General features: G+C 50.4%; 2 protein-coding genes across 3 annotated transcripts in view; one reads left to right on the top strand and one right to left on the bottom strand.

Moving 5' to 3' along the window:
- The window catches only part of SMIM11 (small integral membrane protein 11), a 64,886-nt gene that overhangs the window by 11,201 nt on the left and 31,382 nt on the right, over window positions 1–22,303 (bottom strand). Inside the window, exon 5 of one of the 2 annotated variants that reach the window (XM_072846153.1) lies at window positions 17,586–17,763. The exons of the other annotated variant lie outside the window; for it this stretch is intronic. The gene's annotated coding sequence lies outside the window, so the exon portion shown is untranslated. Of the gene's footprint in view, window positions 1–17,585; window positions 17,764–22,303 lie in introns of those variants that run through there. 2 annotated transcript variants of the gene reach the window in all.
- Window positions 8,596–8,976, top strand: KCNE1 (potassium voltage-gated channel subfamily E regulatory subunit 1). Its single transcript, XM_072852003.1, has one exon. It carries the CDS (start codon window positions 8,596–8,598, stop codon window positions 8,974–8,976), a length of 381 nt encoding a protein of 126 aa, XP_072708104.1.

The raw sequence follows: 22,303 nt of genomic DNA, 5'->3' as shown, positions 1-22,303 counted from the left end.
ACTTAAACTCTTGGGACACCATTCTGTGATTTGGATGAGATGACACACGCCCAGCCACATGATTTCCTTTTATTCTGACATTTTGGTGGCTGTGCTTGGCCTCAGACTGGTGCTGCTGGTCTCCTGGGGAAGGGAAACACTTTCCCCAGCACTGGGGGTGCAGTCCCATGCTGTCACCAACTCCTCCTCTGAACTTGGGCCATCCCTTCAACTTCTCCATCTTCCTTGGCCCTGCAAACGCTGTGCCTTGTGGCAGGCATTAAAATGCAACGGAAAGATCTCAAAGGGGAACACTATGTGGGTGCTAGGGGGTACGTGAAAGCAAGGAGTATCAGATCTGCCTCAAGGCTTCCCAGAAGCCAAGTGAAACTTAATTTTGCTGCCCGGGAGGAAAATGAGTCCCCAGCAGAATGCAGGACCTGGACCAGAAGCAAGCCAGATTTTCCCAGGGCTTTGGGCACAGCTCGGAACAGTCGCCAGCACTGCTCAGCCCCTCCTCCAGTGAAGTCTGCTGTCGTAGGTATCTCCCCACCTAGAGCCAGCCTGGGAAATTATCCCATCTTGTTAATAGCCTGCTCCCTCATTAGGATACAGCAATGTTACCGGCAGTGAAAACATGGGCTTCACGCTCCACCCACCGAAAACACAGAATAAAGCTCCTGAAAGCAGGCATGCAAGAAAATACCAAGATACTGTTTTCATCCATTCATTTAAATACCTCAATCACCGTCTAAATTCTCCTCTCTGGCAGCCGTCCTAGCAACAGCCCCGGGTAGAGCCGCGGAGCATCCGCCGAGGAGGGGCCATCCCCCTCCCCGCTTGCTGCGGGCTGTTGAGAACCTTGGGGCAGGGAACTGCCAGGGGCCACACCATGCATCAGTGCGGATCTGCCACAGCCCTGAGGATGCCGAGGGCACGTTATCCCACATCGCTGGCAACCTCTGAATGAGTTTAAATGTAGTTGCCTTGCAAAGCTAATAAATTCATTTTATAGGTTCCACGTGGGTATTAATAAACCCTTAGGCTAACTGGTGACTACAGACACTTCTTTCTCGAACGGAAAATAGTTTATTTAGGTTTGGGTGGGGTTTTTTTCTTTTTTCTTGTTAGGTGATGGATAGGAGTTAGCCAGGGCCCCCTGTAGCGAGCTGTTTGTGTGGGGTTCGAGGGGCAGCCCTGGAAATGGCTCCCTGCTTCCTCCTCGCACGCCAAAGGCTGTAACGCCACTGGAAGATGGACCTCACCTCACATCGTAACAGCTCCTAATCCCAGGGCATTTTGCTGGCGCTACTGCTGTCTCTAAAAATGCCTCCACACGTGCCTACCTGCGCAGCTTTGGTCCCTTGGCTAGAGCCAAGGACGCACGGGGCACGGTGCGTTTGTGCCTGGGAGCGTGCAGGGCAGCGAGGAGGCCAGCATCGGGGCGCGAGGGCAGCCCGTCTGGGGTGAGCAGGGGAAGCCGGCTGGGGGGCAGGACTGGCGATGGCCCCGCACCCCGGCATCCTCCTCCCGCTCCCCTTTGCTGCCCTGCCCGCGCCCCGCGGTGCCGGGGCCTGCGGCACCCAGAGGTGCCCCGCACGGGAGCTGCCCCCCAGCACCTCCCACCTGTGCGCCCAGGGCTGGAGCCAGCACCTGCAGCCCGCAGTGGGAGGCCGGCTGACGGCACCCACGCCACGGGCTCCTGCCCTCCCCCAGCCTGGTGAGTCTGGGTGTTTTCCTGTTTGCCTCTTACCTTTTCCACTGATCCCGGGGACGGGGGACAGCGACAGCCAGGCTGCTGTCCCTGCAGGAGCCGGGAGCCAGCCTCTGCCTGCTCGCACCCCAGGGGTATTACCCCGGGGGCTTTCCAGGGCTCGCATCTTCCTAACTCTTTCCCCAGGAGGGGCTGGAGCCCTGCACCCGGCCGTGCTTTGCTGCCAGGTCTGTACCCACACTCGGCGCAGAGGGGCTGGGGACGAGAGCGGGGGGCGGCGGAGAACTGGGAGGCTGCAAGAGCCACAGAGCTGCCGAGCCGCAGAGCTGAACTGATGGAGGAGAAGAGGGAGCCGGGGCTCTGCCTGCCAGGTTTTGTTTGCTGTTACAGCCGTGCCAGTGTTTGCCTGCTCCTTTGGGCTGGGTGCGAGCCCAAGGCAGCTGCATCTGGGAGGATAAACTTGGTTGCATATTGTTTGGGGGGGTTGCTGGGTTTTCTGCTTCACAATAGTATGATACATACACAGCGTGTGTAAGAAAGAGGACTAAATTTCTATCTTGTGATCGGACAAAACTGGTGCTTTTGGGAAGAAAAGAGCGTACCCCACCTGTATGAGTGTTGCTTTTTAAAGTGGCAAAAGGACCTGAAGCGTTGCTCAGGTGGGTAGGGATGGATGGCCCTGGGACTGGTTGGGAGAAGCTACAGATTTGCTAGAGAAAGGTGGGGACTGCGGAAGGTGCGTGCATCTTGTGTATAACTGCAAATCTACCCGTACAACCCTCCTTGCTTCTGGGCTGCGCTGTTGTCCCATCCCCGATAGGATCGCGGCGTCCTGGATGCTGCGCTGTTGCAAAATTTCCAGGAGCTGGAGGGAGGAAATGGGTCTATCTTGTGCAATGCTCTGGCCTCCAGAAAGTTGTCTGACCTACTCATCCCTGTAACAAACAGCCAGGGAAATGAGCCAGGGAGGTCAGTAGATTCATTGCTTTGTGGTGGTGGTGAAGCATGTCGTGGGCAGAAAATGTGGGGAGGTGGGCAATGTGCTGGGCTAACTTTTGCTACTAGCGTAGCACAGGCTTTTTTTGTGTGTCATCATTTCATTAGAAGTTGCTAGAGCTATGTATTTTCTAAAGGTATGTATTCCTTTAGACTCCCTCAGTTTCTGGTGCTTGGTTACTGATGCTTTTGGCAGCAATACGAGAGATTGTTGGAGATGTTTGCTTGGTATAAATTAGAACATAGGTCCTTCGATTTGTGAGAGCTGAGAAAATTGTAACAGGAGACGAGCATCTGTCATTTAACATCCACCTCTGTCTACATGATAAATATCACATTTTAACCTCAGCAGGGAAGAAAAGTACAGCTAGCCAAAGCAAATCACTTTGCCCACCTAATGCTCGAGGACAAAATTCCCATTGAGCTCCAAAGCCGAGTATCACATCCTGTAGATACATTACACGACAGAAAATTGCCTCTTTTCTTTTTAAACCCCAGCGGTCGACTGGGACCCAACAACATCTCGCAGCGTGTGCTTCACTGAAGCTCAGCTGTTGGAAATGAGCCCAACTGAGACGGGGACAGAAAGGACAGTGCTGGAGGTGGCAGCTCCAGCTGGGCTGGGTGCACTCCACTGGCAGCGGCATCCAGGCTCACGGGGCAGCACCCAGCCTGCCCGTGAGCAGACAGACCCATTCTGCTTTGCCTTTGCTGGGAACCAGCCAGCTGTAAGTCAGTTCTGACATTTATAATGTAGACAGAAGTTACATTAAATGCCAGATTTCTGCAGCTGCAAATCGCTCTATTTGAACTCAAATATCAATTTTCAGCTCTGTAGTGATATCCCCATCACAGTCCTACCTCCCCGGCAGCCATGGGTGTGACTGCCTCAGCACCCAGACGGGCACAGCATGCTCTTTGGTGGCTCAGCTTGGCCTCTTTTCGGGCTCAAACAGGGGTGAGACTCCGCATCACGCAGGCAGTCTCACAGACTTGCATTTTGCAGCTCTAGCACTCCATAGCTGTAAGCATTTGGATGTTCAAGAGATTAAGAGTAGGTCTCTCTTTGCATGGTCATACTGGAGAGACATGGCCTCAGCCACGTTCAGGGACAGTTTCTGAGACAGCAGATAGACACGATGTGTGTGGAGCCCATCCACACTTGCCCATGCGTCTCCATCCTCCAGTCCCACGGTTTGTCCAGGAGTAAAGGCTTCATAGCTCCAGGAGTAACTGGCTCTTCAGCTCCAGGAGTAACTGGCTCTTCCCTGAGCTTGGCCATCACAGCCCTCCATCACATGCAGACTTTTTAAACCAAGGGCCCTTGGTGGCTTAAAGCTTTCTTCCCTAATTCCTCCTGTTAACTGTTAAAATGCAATCTTGACAGATGCCCTCTGCCAGCAGCCCCTCAGCCCTCTCCTTCAGGAGGTGGCTCTCAGGGTTGGTGCTGGGCCAGTTTTCCTTCCACCCCTGAGGGAAGATACCTCCATGAACAAAATGGCCACCAGATGTTTGTTTATTTTTCACTTTTCCTTCAAGAGAGCAGCTCTCCATCCCTAGTAGGTCTTCCTTCCCTTCTCTCAGCTGCGCCCCATGGCTCTTGCCCAAGCCATGGAGATTTGGGGGAGCAGCAGGTACTCCTATAGGGATGGTGGGAGGTGTTGAGGGGTTGATCAGTGCGAACAGACTCTGGTGTGCTTGGGAATAAGCAGAGTAGGACTCAATCTGCTCTACAAGGGGCCTTTGCAGTGTATGAGGGAAGGGGGTGGTGGGTTTGGGTTGTTTTTTTTCCCCACCAGTGGAGTGTCTCCACTGCAAGGAACAGCTCACCTGTGTAAGTACATTCCTGGGGAAACTTTTGCATAGAGCAATGTCCAGGTTAAAGGCATCCCAAGCAATACGGGCCAGCAGACTGAGAAAGCAAACACTGTCTAGGATCCTCAGATCGTCACTGAAGTTAGATCAAATGCATGGTTTTACACCTGCTGAGAACCTGTTCATTTATAAGCAATATTTTAAAATGCTTTGGAAGGTGTGGTTCAGCTGCCTTCAGATGCTTTTCCTCCCTCCACTGACTGTAGAAACTGTAGGCCATACCCATCTGGCCATATAGAGACATTTACTGTGTAGGTCTGTCTCCTAGAGTCCTGCTTTTGGCCATTCCCCAACTCTGGAAACCTGCCTGCGGCATCTTGCCTGTCATCCTAAACCCACCCTCTCTGTGAAGACATCACTCAGAGGGGGTCCCTCTCCACCTCCCACAAGCAATCCACAGCATGAGAAAGAGAGGGCAAGCGGCAGGTGGCAGAGAGGAATGGGATAAGGCTCAGTGAGCAAGGGCCAGCTCCAGTGGTACTGCTCGGCACCATAGACCGTGGCCAATGGGGCAGCGGTTCAGGCCATCATTGACACCTGATGGAAGATGAGCTTGGGCAATGCCAGCTTACACCTGCACTGCTGGGAAACCCACGCGTTGGGAAGCAACCTGCACTGAGCCCATCACTTTTGCTTTGGAGATCTATGTTACCTGTATTTAGTGTAACGGATGGAGAAGCAGCAATGCACCTGAGAGCAGGATGTGGCCCAGGCTGCTGCTAACCTTAGGGAATTCCCTCTGTACCCCTGGCCAGTCAAAAAGTTGCTGAACTGCTAAGTTTTGCCGCAGGTCATTTTTAACACAGGCAGTTCACTGCTCAGCACTTGCCCCCTCAAAAGAGGTAGGAGGGGTGACTCCCCAGCATGCACTGAAACCCCAGATGGGGTCCCGCCTTACCAGGATGCAACCCAGGTAAACTGGGATGCTGATTTTGGGCTGGACACGATTTCACTCAGAGCTCCTCAGGGGAGCCCCACGAGGGGACTGGGGCAGTGGTCGTGATTTGCCACCCATCAGCAGTCGTCGGGGAGCAGAAAACCACTCTGGTTGTGGCCAAAACAGAGTTTTTGGGACAGTGAGATGTGACCATCAGTCATGGAGTAGGCCAGTGACACAGGTGGCTCTTCCCAGTCCTGTGTACTCCAGCTCTAAACTGGTCCCAGTATGGATTTCAGTGGAGTTGCACAGAGCTTGTGCAGTGGCAGATGAGGCCTTTAGGCTTGCTGAGATTTCAGGAGGAGATTTCCCGGGGAACAGGAGTGTGCCCTCTCCCTCCCTTAACCTCTCCTGTTATTGCCATCTGATGCGGTCACGGAGATGGGGCCACTCAGCTCCCTGCCAGCTTCCCGCCCAGCCTCCACGCAAGCAACCCAGAAGTGGGCAACACCTTGCAACCCTCAGAAACCTCCCAAAAGAATATAGGGAGGTAGCTGAGGATATTCAGCCTCAAAATGTCAATTCATCAGCACCAGAAGTGTTGTTAGTGCTACTGGTAATTATTATGAGAAATGATTGCCCGTCTTTCCGGAAAAAGTTGAGAGACCCAGTGAAATTCTTCTTTGTTTTGTCTGAAAGTTATTGCAATGATTTGCAAATGTTTTTACATTTTACAGTGTCGACACGTTCTACGCTCCTCAGCAAGCTTAGGAGGACTAATCTCAGATAAAGGTTTAAACTTCTTTTTCTCTTCCTTTCCTTCTTAAAGGATCTGAACACAGCTGTGAAATGTGAATAGATTGTAACTATTAAGCCCAAACTGCCAAGATGTTATTTCCTGTAGCTTTGACTCATGCAACTGAAGAAATAAATTGAATCAGAATATTGTTTTGTAGAGGGGATTTTTGTCTCCCTCTGCCACCCCCAGGCTCAGCTCTATTTAAAGGCAAAATACCAAGGCATACTCTCCATACTCTCATGGGTGCTCGTTTTTCCTGCTGGCGAGGCACCTCGTGGCAGGAACTGCTTGCTCGGAGCAGGGTGAGTCTGAGCCCACAGGAGCTTGACCCGGGCTCCCAGTGGTCACCCACTTGCCAGGAGAAGAGGTCTGGTGTCATCTGGTGTGGGCTGGTGCCGCTCGTGTCCCCCTGGATTGCGTGGTGAGGAGAACAGGGCTTTCTCCATAGAATTTATCATCCTGGGCTGAGCGTCTGACTTCCAGTGAGACCTGGCCCCAGATCCATGACTGCACAGCTGGGAGGTCTAGCAAAAGGGTTGGGACTAAAAAATCAGCACGTGCAGTTGCAGTAGCAATTAATTTATGTATGTTTGATCGTATTCATGTCTGCATTAGCTGTGTACTTTATTCAGCTGCAATGGCACCTGCTAGCACAGAACACGTCAGGCAAATAACTGCTCTTCATACGAGGGACAGCAGGCCATTAGATCAGTGTCGTCTTCTCGCTTCCTCTGTGTCAGCATGTCCTTTTACAGCATTTATGCTATAACGAGGTGCAGACAATTCAAAGAAGCCTCCAGATACATCTCATCTACTGCAGTGTCATTACCAGCAGTTGCAGGCTGTGTGCACAGCTAAACTCCCTCCTGTGCAGAGGTCCTGCACAACATCTATGCATCGTTAATGGTGCCCTCACGGAGGGATGTAATTGCTGCCTAGGCCTTTTGGTGGCTTTCTGCCCAAGGGTTCATTTCATTCTTGATGTATTATAAATTATTATAATATAGTACCTCTTAAAAAAACGCAAAACAACAAAACGTAAGTATGCTGGAGAAGCTTTTGCTAACACGCTGGCCTGCTCTCACAGATTTAAAACTGTAGAAAGCACTGACAGCCATCTTACGTGATTACAAGATTACTGTCACAGAAGTCACCTTGAATAACAGTACCTCATTCAGATGTGCTAAGGGCAAAAACAGAGGGAGACTGTTGTCTTAATTTTCTAGAGACATTTAAATTAGGCATTGTAGTGAGATTGTCAGTCATGGTACCTGGCTGCCGAGGCTTTGGGACTGCAGTGCTGATAGGATTGCTTTTATTGAGTGATTTACAGCTGACATTGGAAAGGGGACAAGGACCCTTCAGCTTCTTGTGTAAGACTGTCAATGCAGAGTGCCATGGCTAGGAGGCTTTGGACATTCAGGTGCTTCTTGGTGTTACCGTCTCTCGCCCTATTCCTGACCTGCAGTGATGCCAGTGGAAGTCCTCCTAACCAGACAATAAAACACCGGTCGCATAGCAATTTAGTTTGGAAGAGAAAGCCGTGAACTACCTGGGGGAGAACTGCCAGTCTGTAGGAGGGAGGATGAAGGGAGATGCTTTTCCTTTCCACTGCTGGGTAGGCAGTTGCTATAGACTCCCTCTGAATCCACTCCTTGGGCAAATGCCCATTGGGAAGTTGCATTAAATTAGTGTGGGATACATTTCAGTCAGATGTTTGGTCGCTTAGTTTTCCATGGCGTATATCGTTATGAGAGCTGCAGAAGAAAGGCGAGACTCCTCAACGGGGGTGGACAGGAGGAGCTTGCTGCAGGAACTGAGTGATTTCAGGTACAGAAGTTTTGTTTCCAAATTCAGTCCTTAAGCTGAAAGTAGAGGAGAGGGGAGCCATGATAGCAATCTTCAAAGCTGGAAGCAGTTGCTGCAGAGTGGGAGTGAGACACTCTTTGTGCCTGTGGGGTCTTGGGGGAGAAGTCATGGGCTTTAAATAGCAGCTCGGGAGGCCTGGGTGAGGTATCCGTGTGGGTGGCCAACAGCCGGGGCAGCTGCACACCACAACAGACCATCTGCGAGGACTGAGGAGGGTTTGCAAAGCAAGTGTTTATGGGGGATGGACTCAGCCTAGCTGGCCTGGCTTGGAAACAGGAGGTGAAGAGGTCCCTCCAGGCCAGTCCAGCTGCCCTGCCTCTGCTCCGACCCCGAGGTAGCTTCCTCGCAGAGGAGGGGAACCAGAAAAGGGAGACAGAGAGAATCGCATCTTTATCTGACGATTTATCTGGCATGTCCCTGATTTTTATGCTTTTCTAGAAAAACTGCAAATAAGGAAGAAAGAAGCACAAAGGACAGAAAAACAAGATGTTGGTTCTGTCTAACGACACAGCCCTGAATTCACTCCTCTCGAAGGTGCTTCAAGACTACCTGGAGCAGATGAATAGATCTGCACCTTCCCAGGTCAGAAGTGCCAGCAGCAACCTGGAAATCATCTACGTGCTGCTGATGATTGGCCTCTTTGGCTTCTTCACAGTGGGAGTCATGCTGACCAACATCCGCGCCAGGAGGCTGGAGGACTCCCGTGACCCCTACAACACCTACATTGCCACAGACATTTGGCACAAGAAGGACAGGGAGTATTTTCAAGCCAAGCTCATAGAAAATTACAAGCTGTGCTGTGTCTTTGAAAACCAGCTGGCTGTGGAACAGCCAAGAACGCAGATTCCCGAGGCAAAGTCTTCCTAGCAAAAGGGGAGGAAGGACCGCACTTTGCACAGGGACAACCCAAACGATACCTGGTATGAACCAGGCTAGCTGCTTGCCCATCTGCAGAGCCGCAGGCGATGGCCTCGGTCACGCTGAATAACCATGAACTGATGGTGAAGCTGACGGGTCTGTGATGGCCCTGGTGCTACAGAAGTGCCCAGCCACCAGTACCTTGTTGCAATCACTGCAAGGTCAAGGAGGGGGGGACACAGCGGGAGTATCATGGACTCATCAGCTTCCCCTAGCAAAAAAAGCAAATGTTGGCGTTGCCAGTGTGAACGTTTGCAGTAGTACATGTAATTAAAACCAAATTGGATCAAACACAAGCTAACAGCCAAGTATGGTTTAGGCAATCATTTTCAAGTAAGACCAGTTTCTTCCAAGAAAAAGTAGCTGAAATATTTCATTTGCATTTTTGTCGAGCATAGAATAATAATTTTATAAATTGTACAATGTTGTGGATGACCTATTTCTTTCAGAATCATGCACCTCTTTGAGATAAAGTTTTACAAAAAGGTTCCTATTTTTTGGTGAAAACCATTTCTCTGGAAAAATGCAGACTTCAGGGGGAAATTTTTTAGTGACTGTCCCTAATTCCTAGCAGGTACCCCAGACCGGTGTTGCCGGCTACTTTTGGTTTTCCTTCTCATGGGTGGGGGTTGATCCTGGCAGCAATATCCAGCCTTGTACGAAGAGTCAGCAGCCCACAGGGTCTATGCCATGCAAGCGTGTGATGTTTCAAGAGTTTCAATCACATTTAATGATTGAACAAGACCTAGGTGCTAGCCCTTGGTTAGAAAGTGAATTTCCACTCTGTGAAGAGCAGTTCCACAAAGTGTCTGATATTTAATCACTGACACAGCTTATGTCTGTGCTTAACTTAAATCCTGTGAGCAGTTCCTCCAGCTCCCAGGAGCAGCCTCCCTCGGTACAGCCGTTTATCTATTGCAGTACCCAACGTGAGGTCCGTGCCAGCAAGGTCTTCCTGCCCTTGACCTCCTTACTCCCTCCTTCGGCGGGCCGTGTCTGCCGAGCCGTGGGGGGAATGCGGCAGCCGAACTCGGCTTCTGCAGCAGCACCTATCAGCCGGCCCTGTTAAAAGGGAGAAATATGGCTCTCCTGGACGTTGCATTACTCAGAATAGCAACCTCGCCAGCTTGAAGCCTGTTTTCTTGTTTGGGATCAAAGAAGCAATGGTCTGGGCAGGAGGGGGGTTTTATTTCTGCTCTGCAGATACACATCCCATTTTTAGCTGCTGGAGAGGAAAGAGAAGTGGAAAAGGCTTGAAAGAAAGTCGTGCAGAGCAGCCGCTTCAAAGGCAAGGTGAGGGCAGAGCTGGGGCAGATAGCTAGCCATGCATTTGGACAGGCAAGCAATACAAGTCACAGCACATCCCCTTTCCAGGCACAGGTACTTCTTTAGCATTGCACTTTCATTAAAGTAATATTCTAGCCATGTTTGTGTTCCCAGAATACTTAGGACAATTAAAAATGTAGGGTATTTTTTTAAAAGATATTTATAAGGTGCCCACCGTTAAGCTGAGGACAAGATACATGTTTTCAGTGTCTTGAACAGCTTGGAAAATCTCCATCAGCCTAATTATCTGAGTAACTTTTTCCTCTAGACAAATGTAAACCAAAGTCAGGCTTTGGAAAAATGTTGACTTCTCAGCTTGGGCACTGCTCTTTCGGGATTTCTCCGTGCAGTCTGTTTATTACTCGCATTTCCTTCCCACTGTGAGACTGCAAATGCTCTTGCTTGCTGGTTCTCCAGAGGCAGGCCCGAGCAGCATTGCTGACAATGTTTAAACTCACATCAAAAATTGCCTTTAATTACATTAAAACCTTTGAACATTAAGACTCTTTAACATTGTCAGAAGGGCTCCCTCCTGCAGCTCCCCCTCCACCCCAAGTGTTTTCAGGTATTTGGGGTCTAGGCACTTGCTGTTCACCTTATTTTAATAGCTTCAGTGTAGTTACTTGTGACAAGGGTGATTGTCAGCATTAGTTGGCTTCCACTTTTTTTTTTGAGCTCTGCCATTTTATTTATTTAAAAAAGAGGGGAACCACTGTGCCTTAGTCATATGCTTTCCTGTGCCACCAGGCTACAAATCACCCTTCAGTGGCAGTTGTGGACTCCCACCGTGGCCTTTCACGTTATCTTTCAGTCTTGTAGTTCTCCTTTTTCCCCTATTTTTTCTCGTGTACGAAGCAATAAAATATGAATTACAAACTGCGCTTGTGGCCTCAGATGTTTTTTTTTCCTAAGCTGTTTCACAAGCTTGCAGAAAGAGTGCTGATCCTACCTGACGGGCACCCACTCACCCGTCCCCTTTCTACACCCTGTTAACCAGGGCCAGGCCTGGGTGCCGGGATATCTCTCGGTACACCTAGATCTGGAGAAATATCAAAATGTCAGGAACAAATTCCTCGCCTCCAGTAAACTCCCAGGGTTTGCAGCACCCCGGGCAAGCTTGGCTCCGGTGTTCGGTGCAGCAACCCTGGCTGCAGCCTTCGGGCATGCGTTGCACACAGGTTTCCACTGCAGCCCCAGCAGCACCTGCCCCACAGCGGCTTGGGTTTTGTTGCACCTCCCCAGAAATGACACTGGGCCTGGCAAAAGGGGAGAAATAACTGGGGGCTAGTAGTCCTCCCCAGCAAGGGAGGAAGGTCTTGTGCTCAACTGGAGCCCAGTGGCTCTGCGCAACGCATCGGTTGGGTAGCTGGCCCCCATGGGATGCTCTGTGGATGAGATTTTTTAAGGCTAGAAAGGATCATTCTGATCACAAGAGAGGTAGGAGAACATATCATAATATCTTAAGGGTTCAGGTCAGCCAGGTCTCTTTGCATGCACTCCTTGGAAAAGGCTCTGAAATCCCTTTCTATATAACTCTGGGTTATGTAATGACAGTTTTGGAGATGTAAAGTGTGAGCCAAGCTGCAGCCTGCATTGCCATGCATCCTCCAGGGCTTGTAAACACAACTCGCACTTCCTCTGTCATTACCACTGACTCATGCAGGATGGCTGACAAGGGACCCATCTCTGACTTCATGTAATAGGAGAAAGAGCAGTCACTGGCCAAGGAGTGCCTAGAAATGTGTGATTAGTTCACTCGCTCATCATCTTTGCCATAGACTAAAGGCCAGCAACAAACCTGTCATATAATTGCCATCACACAGAGCTCACGTTTTCCGATTTCCTGCTTGTTGAGGAGATTGAAGAATCTTAAACTCATTAGGCAAGTGTTGCACTTTCTTTGGCCCAAACTTTAAAAGTCTTTTGCTCAGGGGACATAAAATAGCCATAGAGACTGTCAGAGGTTTATTTTTCTCCGGTCCCTAATAGCTAAAGTCCCTGGCTTCATCAGCTGTGGCTTATTCTAGTCGGTAGCCTTGCTGCTGGTTGGCCTAATGAGCATACCTCCAGGCACAGGTATTGCTCTCTGGCTACTTATGGTTTTTATGATAGAAATCACATTATATAGAAATGCCAGTATTATAGAGAAATGGCATTTTGAATTTAGGCCCTACATTGTCAACAGCAATGTGGTGGTAATGCACAAAGGTCTCAAGCAAAGTCAAAGCCCAATATGGCAGGTTCTCTCCTGTATATATTTTGAGAGGTTCTGTTTTGTACAGTTGCAGACTAACTTGGAATTTGTGTGGTATAAAGCCAGACAAATAGACTATTTATAAATAACTGCAGTACAGCACAAATGCAGACAAGATTCTGCGTCGTACCTCTCGCAGGGGAAAGTCAGTCCTCACGCCTTGGGGGAAGAAGATTCAGAGAAGTTTTTCACTAGGTTATGTGGCCACTGACTCATGGGCAGATGAGGTCTCCCTCTTCTCCCCTTTCCTGCCTGCCCTAGAAACCTGTCTGGATTGCCCAGACTCTGGGCAACCCTGTGACTGCTGCAGCCCCCCAAACCTAAAGTATGTGTTCTCAGGCCATGCCTGCAAAGCTGTTGCACGAACATCATCTGCAATGCCTCTACCAGAGAAGACTTCCCCAGCCGTGCGTGGAGCAGGGTGCAGCACGCAGCAAGGCGCAGCTACCCTTCTCTGGCAGCACGCAGTCATTTGCCAGAGTGGGACTATGTTTACCTGAGGATACGTCTGTGTGGGCTCACACAAAGTGTGTATGAGTGGCCCAAGCTCAGCTTTACGACGGCTACATGCCAGCTCTAGCTGGAAGAAAGCATGGGTGCAGTGCTGAGGTTGAGACCAATATGCCCTAAGCAGTGGCTAGAATTAGTTTACATCCAGGCAGCACAGAGCCCAGGCAAGCAAGTCTGTGCTGATCTGTAGCCGCTCTGTAGCCTGGCATGCACAGCCTTCCCGTCGAAGCCCAAACTGAGCGCTCATCCTTTGCCTTCGCTGCAAAACCTTCCCTCCCCTCTCGCCAGCCTGGAGAGCTTCAGGCCCTGGTTCTTATTTCCCATCTCATGGAGAACTTGCATCTGCAGCAGATGGCTTTTCATTATACCCAGCAGAAATCCTTAGGGCTGCAGGTATGAGATCAAACTCCTAGTACTAAGTAGTCCATCTGGAAAATACTTTACAGTCAAAGGCAGCCCGAGTGTGCAAGTCTGAAGTGAGTTCCCCTCCCCCTCACTTTATAGTTATCAGTGTTATCTTTATTTGCAGTTGGTTGGGTCAGACCTGCTACACTGGGAAACGTGCACAAAGACAAGCAGAAGGAAACCGATAAAAATAGAAGATATGAGCAATCAGAAGCAAGCAGAACATTCTTTACAGCCGATAACTGGAATTATCTTATATAATATTTCTATGGCATCCTGTTTCATTTTTACACGTTGTTATCACTATGCCAAACTCACTCCCTAATCTCCTTACCCAGCTGGAGCCATCAGCTACGCATGTGAAACCTCCACGAAGCCTTTCTCAATAAATTGCTCAAGGGACCAGCACAAATGCGATTGCTTGGCAGAGGAGGCTGCGAAAGGTCACGCTGCGTTTCACCAGTGGGGTGGGCAGGAGGCTGTTCCCTGAGACCAGAGCTGCCCACGCATCTGGCTTTGTGGACATGGTCAAGCAGAGAAACGGTCTCAGTCAACCGCCTTCAAATGACAAGAAGCAAAGGCCCATACCATACCAAAATAGGCAAGCAAAGTACTTAATTCTTGGTAGTTCTAGAGCAGGGCTTGCAAAGATAGTTGTTTCTAAAGCCAGCTTTCAACTGCACCCACGAGTGTCCTTCAGATCAAAGAAAAGGGAAGATATACATAAATATTGATGGCAAATGCATGGATGCTAAGTCCAGAAGTGAACATTGTGACCACCTGATCTGATTTAGCAGAAGAAAGGCCAAAGACTCCAATGCAATACTTTCCCCAGGCAGGCCCAGAGCTTCTGGTTGGGCTACAGCACATTATTTTCAGAGGCACACTCAGGCTCACCAAAAGAATTCCTCTGCTCAGTCCACAAAATCCACACACTGGACCAGGGGCCACCGACCTTCCAAGACCAAGAGCCAACCAAAATAAAATGTGACACCTTAATGTGCGAGCACTTGCTCTAAAAAATGCTTAATTCAGTATTGGCCTGGTGAGTGTGATAGCAGTTTTACAAGAGATACACCACACAACCTGGAACACAGCTGACCTTCACAGCAATACACTGTTTGACTTTGACCGACATCCAGTAAATGGATTCTCAGTATATGCTCTGGTTTTGTGCCTAGATGTGGTACCTTTGATATTTTTATACAAGAAAAGCATAGCCCGTTAGCCCAGCTGTGAGCACGCACTTTGATTTAATCCTGAGGATCAGGGATTGATTGGCGGCCGCTGTTCAGCACAGCACACTTGCCTGCTGGGGAGGTAACGCTCGTTTGGCACAGCCCCATCAGCAGTATCTCTTCTGCCTCTCCCCACTGCAATACTCACCCTTCTCCAGGTTTCCCTCCAAACCACAACCTCTGGCCTTCGGACCTCCCTCCCCAGCCTCCCCCACGGGTCCACAGGTCCTCGCTCGGCACAAAGGAGCATAACCCCTCTGCCTCAGCCGAAGGGGGCCGTATCAGCGGAGGATCTAAGCCATTGTTCCCGAAGTCTGAGCTCCAATTTCCTCTTTCCTTGTGACCTCCAGCTTTGAGCAGCAGGGTAATTTGTCAGGGGAACAGTTGATTCAGCAACTGTTCTGGTTCACTGTTGTGCACATAAGCCACAAGCCTGAGGTCTTTATTCAGACCCATGGCAACAGCAGGCTTAGGGACCTCCAATCCGATGGGACTTTTTGCCCTGGCAATATTTTCTCAAGCCTTTATTATCAGCTTCCCACCTAACAATGCAAAACGAATCTGGGAAAAGAGTGCAAACAATAATCTCATACCAACTCTGCACCTGTAGGCAAGGTCCCTCCTCCGGGCTGCTTGAGCCAAGCTCGCCCCGCAGGTGCCTCCGCAGCTTCACCCCCAGCAGTCCAGTTCCCGGGGACTCAGGGGTGGATCTGACCCCGAGCTGCATGCAGAGACCAGAGGAATACAACGTCAAATCCTCCCCATACTTTTATTTATTCTTCACCTTAATATGCAGGAGTTATGCTGCAGGAATAGACAAACCAGCATACTCATCAGCCAGGAATCCTCTGCCAGCCAAGGAGCCACAGAGATTTACCCTCAGGCAGCCCGTGGCAGGAATGACACCTAAAATTAACCCTCTGCTGTGCTTCTATTTATTTCCTCCCCTCAAAAAAAAGCGAGATCTCTCTAACAGCAACAGCCCAATAGTCTTTCCATCCAAACCCTGACCTTGAGAAAGGGATTGTAACAGAATAAAACGCAATTTGAGTAAAAGTAAGCAGGGGAGAAACATACTGGTTCATGCTAATCCAAATTTCCAGTGGTGTTGGCTAGCTCACTGCAGAATACAGGCAACAGAGACAGGGCCTTTGTTTACAACAAATTATTTAATCCAACATGTGCACATTAAACAGTCTCTTCTGGATTTCTTTATGTGCATGTTGCTCCTTATTTCTGTCTGTAGAAGTCACTGAAATGCAGAAACTGCCAGGCCTGTAGAAGCTACCACCAGGTAGGACCTTTCATCTCAAGGGCCGACTACCCTGGCTCAGATTTCTGTCCTATTTTCCTCTCATTTCCCGCATCCCTCCAGGGCAACATGACTATGTCCACCCTGGCTATGTGGGGCAGCTCTTCTCCCTGGAGACCCCCCTGGCTAGGCTTGGGCAGGAGTAGAGGCAACGATAATGTCTCTGCTGACAGCAGTGCTGTCATTGACAGCAGTGGGAACAGATCTCACCCTCTGACTGGGACTCATGAGGGTCAAAGAAAAGGGCATCACCCTATAGTACAGGACATCACCACAACCCAGCATGTGTCCTGCGAGGGAAATGGTCTGGTCTGATCTGAAGAATGGTGTTATATGATGTAAACTGATGCCTTGTGATCTGGTAGTGTAAAAAAATGAGCAAAACTACCTTGCCATGGTGTGTGTTTGGCATTTTGTGGCACAGCATGTGGATGCCAAGGCACAACTGCAATAACAGCAGAGGCAATTGTTGGGCAAGTTAAATGGCAAGGAATCCATCCAGTAGCTGCTCACAGGGGCCAGCAGTCATGCCAAAACCCCAGACCTGCCTCCTTGCTCTCCCACTAAGATACCCAGGTCCTGGCGTAGCAGGGGCACCACAGCTGCACTGGTGGTACCAGCTCTTCCTTCCTTCCTCCAGCTCCTGCAGCTTTCCTCTTCCCTCCCGAACTTCCTTTGTTGGGAAACGACACAGGCAGTGCACTACCCTGTATCCGGGTTCTCCTCTTTATTTATCCACAGGAGCGGTTGGCACTTTTGGGGACTTGCAGAGAATTAAGTAGTCTGTGAAATTTTAGAAAAGGAGAAGAGGGATGTTGCAACCTGATGTGTTTTATTCCACGTTACAGTTCCCATTCAACGTGGAGGGCAAGCCCGCACCTACTGCAGGGACCAGACCAGTGTGTACCAGTTGGTGCCCAGCTGCGTGGGTGCACGCTTCTGGCCTGCTCTGAGGAAACACGTTAAAGCCCAGTGCAGGTGGTTCAGGGTCACACATTCTATCTGGAAATCTTCAGGGGAGGGGGAAGAGGAAACAGGCAATTACAGTGGAGGGGACAACATGGGGCAACCTGTCAAACTGCCTGGCCCGCTGCTGTCATGTGTGGCTGTACCCAGGTGCCTCCCTAGATCATGGCCCTACACAAATACTCCCCCTCTGCTGACACCTCCTTCTTCCATTTTTGGGACACTATGGGCAGATCCCAGATGGCTGTTCCCAGCTGCCTAGCCTATGGGTTTAGAAATGTCCAACTCAAGGTCAACGTCTGAGAAGCTCATCACAGCGATGGTCCAGAAATAACGCCCTGAAGGGTAACCACCCCGCCGCAGCTGCATCTCTGCCAGCGGCTGCACTCCCAGGGCAGCAAACACGACTTCCCTTCCACCGCTGTAAGCCCTCTCTGCGCCCTCCTCCTCCACCTACCCTGACGGCTGACTGCAATCAGGAGTGAAACGCAGGAGAAAAAAAAGGTCTTTGCGAAGTTTCACGGATATTATCAGCATTCATCACAGATGGTGCCGGACTTCAATGTCCCTCTGTGCCCGGTTTTCCTGCTCCAGCTTGCCTCCTCCTGCGGGGAGGGCACCGCTCATGCCCTGGTGTCACCAGCAGCCAGCAGCCACTGCCGGAGGGCTGGCTCGGGCTGTCGCAGGGTGATGTTGTCCTCGGCAAGAGCTCCTTAATGTGCAGCCTGTGGTGGAAACAGGATGTGAAGCACAGGATGGGAGTGGCAATTACTTTTATTGCTGTCCTGAAGGTGATACTACTCAAATCATATCACCATGTGTTTTGGACAGGACCCAAAAACGTGAACACCGGACCACAATAAATGTGGATCTTTTTTGCTTCCCAGGTACAATTAAAGGGCAATATCCAGAATTTTACTGTCAGCAGGTGAGTCACAAGCAGCAAAACCTGGATGTGGCTCTGAGACAACCAGCTCCTGAAGCAGTTACATCTGCACAGAGCCCACACGTGAAATGAATCAAGGGATGAAGCACGGGTGAGGCCGCCGTGCTTGGCAATGCCTTTGTCTGGCAATGCCCTCCGTTGCGACAGGACGGGTTCCGGCAGCGCTGGCTGCCACAGCTGCCTCCCGATGATGTGGGGTCGCGGCAGCACTCAGACAGCATTAGAAAATGAAATTTCCTGGCAAAGGGAGAATCAGAATGGGGGGAGAGCAGCAAAAGCTGTGGAGGTCTGTAACACTGGAGTACTGAGCATGCTAAATGCATTTAGCAGGATCAGCCAATAAACGTTGGAAAAGCTAGAAAAAAGGAAGAAAGAAACAAAGAGCCTAAACTTAACTGCCCAAGACTTTTATCATCAGAATCACGCATAATACAATGTCTAATAACATCAGTTTTGCCGTCTGAGTCACGCTGCGTATCTCAGAAGGCAGAAGCTCTCTTCTTTCATCTGATGTATTCAGTGTGCAAGTAGCTATTCAGGGTTCGCTCCTATTGCTGAGGAGGAGTATTGGGAATATCTAAAGGTCCTGTAGGAAAAACCAGCTAAGAAGGAGCAAGCCACATGACTGCAGTGCAGTGCATGGGCACGGAGCAGAGACCCCTGAGCAGATGTGCCAGCACCATGCTCTTTCCACTTAGCCCCGGTGAACAATCAGGGCTGCAACAGTGTTTTGCATAAATACGCAAGCATTCAGACAAGCTTTTTCTCACACCTACACTTGAGCATGGAGAGAGAGAAACAGGTCACCAGATAACCAGGACTAGCCCAAGGCCTGTTATTGCAACAGCAAAATGAAAGCTCTGGCTCTTTCGCAGCCACAGAAGCTTGGGCAATGCGACTCGTGACATGGTCTGACCTGCGCGAGAGGCACTGTGCGCTGCCTTGCACTGGGGCCATTACCTGCAGCCCTCGCCCTCAGCCACCGCCAGTGAGTGCCCCTTCTCAGCCTCTTCTAGGAAGCCAAGATGACTCAGCCACCACGGAGAGGAAGCTGGGAGAAGGACACGGCAGATTATCGCCCTGCCCAACCAGGGTCCTAGGAAGGCATTTTCTGCATAAAATAGCTCGCTACTCTAACAAATCCTCCCCAGCTCTTGCCTAACTCTTTGCAAACTCAACATATTTCTCCTCCAGTGCTGGCTCCTGCAGCTCCCCGCAGCACAGGTCTCCTGTCAGTGCTGCAGCGGCGTGCCAGCCTCCCGGGCATTCTGCCCCTGCCTCATGGGCAAGCCTGGCCTGCCTCTGAGACACCTTGGGGCCCTCCAGCCAACAGAACCCCCAGGAGGATTGCTGGGGAAGGGGCACTCCTCAGCATCCCTGTCCTGGGGATGGTTCCTTCCTGGAGTAAATGCCTCTCAGGGCGTGACCTAGATTTTTTTTGAGGAAGTCACAGGGCTAGTGGGCAAGGAACCACATAGAGTTGAGGTCCTCAGTACCCCACTGTCCCCGATGACCAGTGTGGTCTGTTTGCAGGACTCGGCCACGTGAGGAATGCTCCATCGCTCATCTCAGATCCAGACATTCCTTCATCCCACTTCCTCCAAGGCAGGCAGGTTGCCCTGGCTTAACAGGAAAGATTGCTTGAAGACATGATCCACGTTATATCCCACAGGGGTGAGAGCATGGAAAACAAGCTAGCACGCTGCAGAGGAAAGTGTGCATGGGAAATGCTTCAAGCCTAAAGCTCATCTGGGCTTGTCTGGGTGCTTCAATAGCATGATGAATCTTCTGTTCCTGGCTCATTCCCACCCATAGGATTTTAAAGACATATCTGCCTGTCTTGGTCATGTCCTGCATGTGCTTCCAGGTGTCCTTGGCCCTGGAACAGGGGGAGCACAGAGACTAGTTCAATTTCCACCAGCCCCTAAACCCCCCTCCAGGGCTTTGATTCTCAATATAGAGTTTGCAACACTCTAAAATCCAACATTTGTGAAAAAATATGACTAAAATAGACTTGCTGATGTGTGTTGTTTCCTTGTGTTATCTTTTTTAAAAAATGAAACTTCAGTAATAAGATAATCAGATCCTCAGCTGATGTGCCCTGGCCTATCTCCTATAAAGCTGATGGAAACTTCCCAGCTTATTCTGGGGTCCATATGCCTTCATTGAAAGACTGTCAGAATTACTTCTTCTGGCCCTGCTGTTATGTTCACGCTCCAAACCCATTCCCTCATCCTTCATTCCTTTTTAAAAGAAAGGTGTGTCGTGGTTTAACCCCAGCTGGCAACTAAGCACCACCCAGCCGCTCACTCACTCTCCCCCAGTGGGATGGGGAGAGAATCGGAAGGGTAAAAGTGAGAAAACTCGTGGGTTGAGATAAAGACAGTTTAACAGAGAAAGCAAAACCCATGTACACAAGCAAAGCAAAACAAGGGATTCAGTCACTGCTTCCCATGGGCAGGCAGGTGTTCAGCCATCTCCAGGACAGCAGGGCTCCATCACATGTAATGGTTACGTGGGAAGACAAAAGCCATCACTCCGAACGTCCCCCCCTTCCTTCTTTTTCCCCAGCTTTACATGCTGAGCATGATGCCATATGGTATGGAATAGCCCTTTGGGCAGCTGGGGTCAGCTGTCCTGGCTGTGTCCCCCCACAACTCCTTGTGCACCCCCAGCCTACTCACTGGTGGGGTGGGGTGAGCAGCAGAAAAGGCCTTGACTCTGTGTAAGCACTGCTCAGCAATAGCTAAACATCCCTGTGTTATCATCAACACTGTTTTCAGCACAAATCCAAAACATAGCCCCATCCTAGCTACTATGAAGAAAACTAACTCTATCCCAGCCAAAACCAGCACAAGGTGCCACCTGGCACTGGCATAAACTTCCAGGGCTGTGGGTGGAGGAAGGAGGCTGCCACCATTAGGCAGGTGCTGAGTGCTTGTTCCTGGTCAAGGGACATGGTTGTGGCTGCATGCCTCTATCCACGCTGCAATGGGATCCAGTCCTGTGATGCACTCCCATAATTTCCACCCTCCCCCTCACCTGGACATCTTATGCTACCCCAGCTCCTTTGTCCGCTTTATCAGGAATGGTACCTGGATGCTTCCTCTGGGTGACGTGGGATACTTGCTGTCCTGCCTCGGGAAGGACAAGTAGGAATCCTACATCCTTTGCCTTGGTATGACTGAGGGGGGAGTCCATCTCACAGCACTTTTACTGTTTTCAGGTTAGAGGCTGACGCTAATCACAGTCATTAGAAAGCAAGCTGCTGTTGAGGACACACTGTGCAGAGAGATGGACTCATCACCCTTCGGGGCTGTCTCTCCCCATTGAGCGGGAAAGCTCCCCATAGCGTCCCAGGCAGTGAAACAAATCCCACCTTTGGTGTATGCTTGAGCCTGTGTCGCTCATACTCCCACGTTGTGCAGGTGATCAGATGGCCATCGTCACCAATGGGTTTGTTATCAGTGTTTATACTTTTACATTTCCATTTGATTTTTTTCCCAAGAAAAAGGGCCATCAAATCTAGGGAAGAGGTATGAAAACAAGTGGGTTTTCCATCTCCACGCTCTAGCTAGGTAGAGAGGTGGGGACAGGAGCCACAAAGCAGCTATACTTGATGGGGCAAAAGGACAAGGTGTGAGGCTCACCTTTCCCTAGCCCTGACCATGCTTCCTCCGAAACTGGAAACGAGACAGCAACTTCACTATAGTGCTGGGTCCAATCTGACGAGCCCTGCAGAGAAGCTGGCTAATTAGCCATGCTGTAGGGCCACGCTGACCCAGCTACCCTGCTCCCTAGCCCTCGTTGGCATCTCCCCCTGGCACTGCGCCGGGTCCTGCTGGTTCATTCACAGCCAGCCCAGGTCTCCGGCTCTGCCCGGTGCAAGACCAGACAGACAGTTCTGCTGGCGTTTCGTGCTCTCCAGTGGCTTTTGGCTCTTGGAGGGATGGTGGCTTTAAACCAGTAATACTCTCAGCATCATGTTTTGCTCTGAGAGTTGGGGTTCAGTTGTAAAAGGGCTCTGGCAGTCTGGCAGCGGGGAGGGGTTGTACACGAATGGGGGAAGGCACATGAGGGCGTTTACCCCAACCTCTCTTTCTCCATCGGCTTTGCTGCCTGGGAGCCCTCAGGTGTCCTTTCCTCCAACCAGCAGCTCCCTGCTTCTGATTTTCTTCCTATTTCTGCGTTTGTTAGCCAAAGGTGCAGCTCGCCTTACAAGCTACTGCTACTTTCAAAGCAAAGATATGTGTTATCCAGCGAAGATTAGACACGTGAAAAAATGAGTAGTTTGAACTGACTCCCACGGCAAGATTTAT

This window comes from Ciconia boyciana, chromosome 1 (assembly GCF_034638445.1).
Source record: "Ciconia boyciana chromosome 1, ASM3463844v1, whole genome shotgun sequence".
In the NCBI taxonomy this organism is placed as follows: Eukaryota; Metazoa; Chordata; class Aves; order Ciconiiformes; family Ciconiidae; genus Ciconia; species Ciconia boyciana.
The sequence above is the reverse complement of the archived record's forward strand: the minus strand, read 5'-3'. Positions and strand labels throughout refer to the sequence as shown.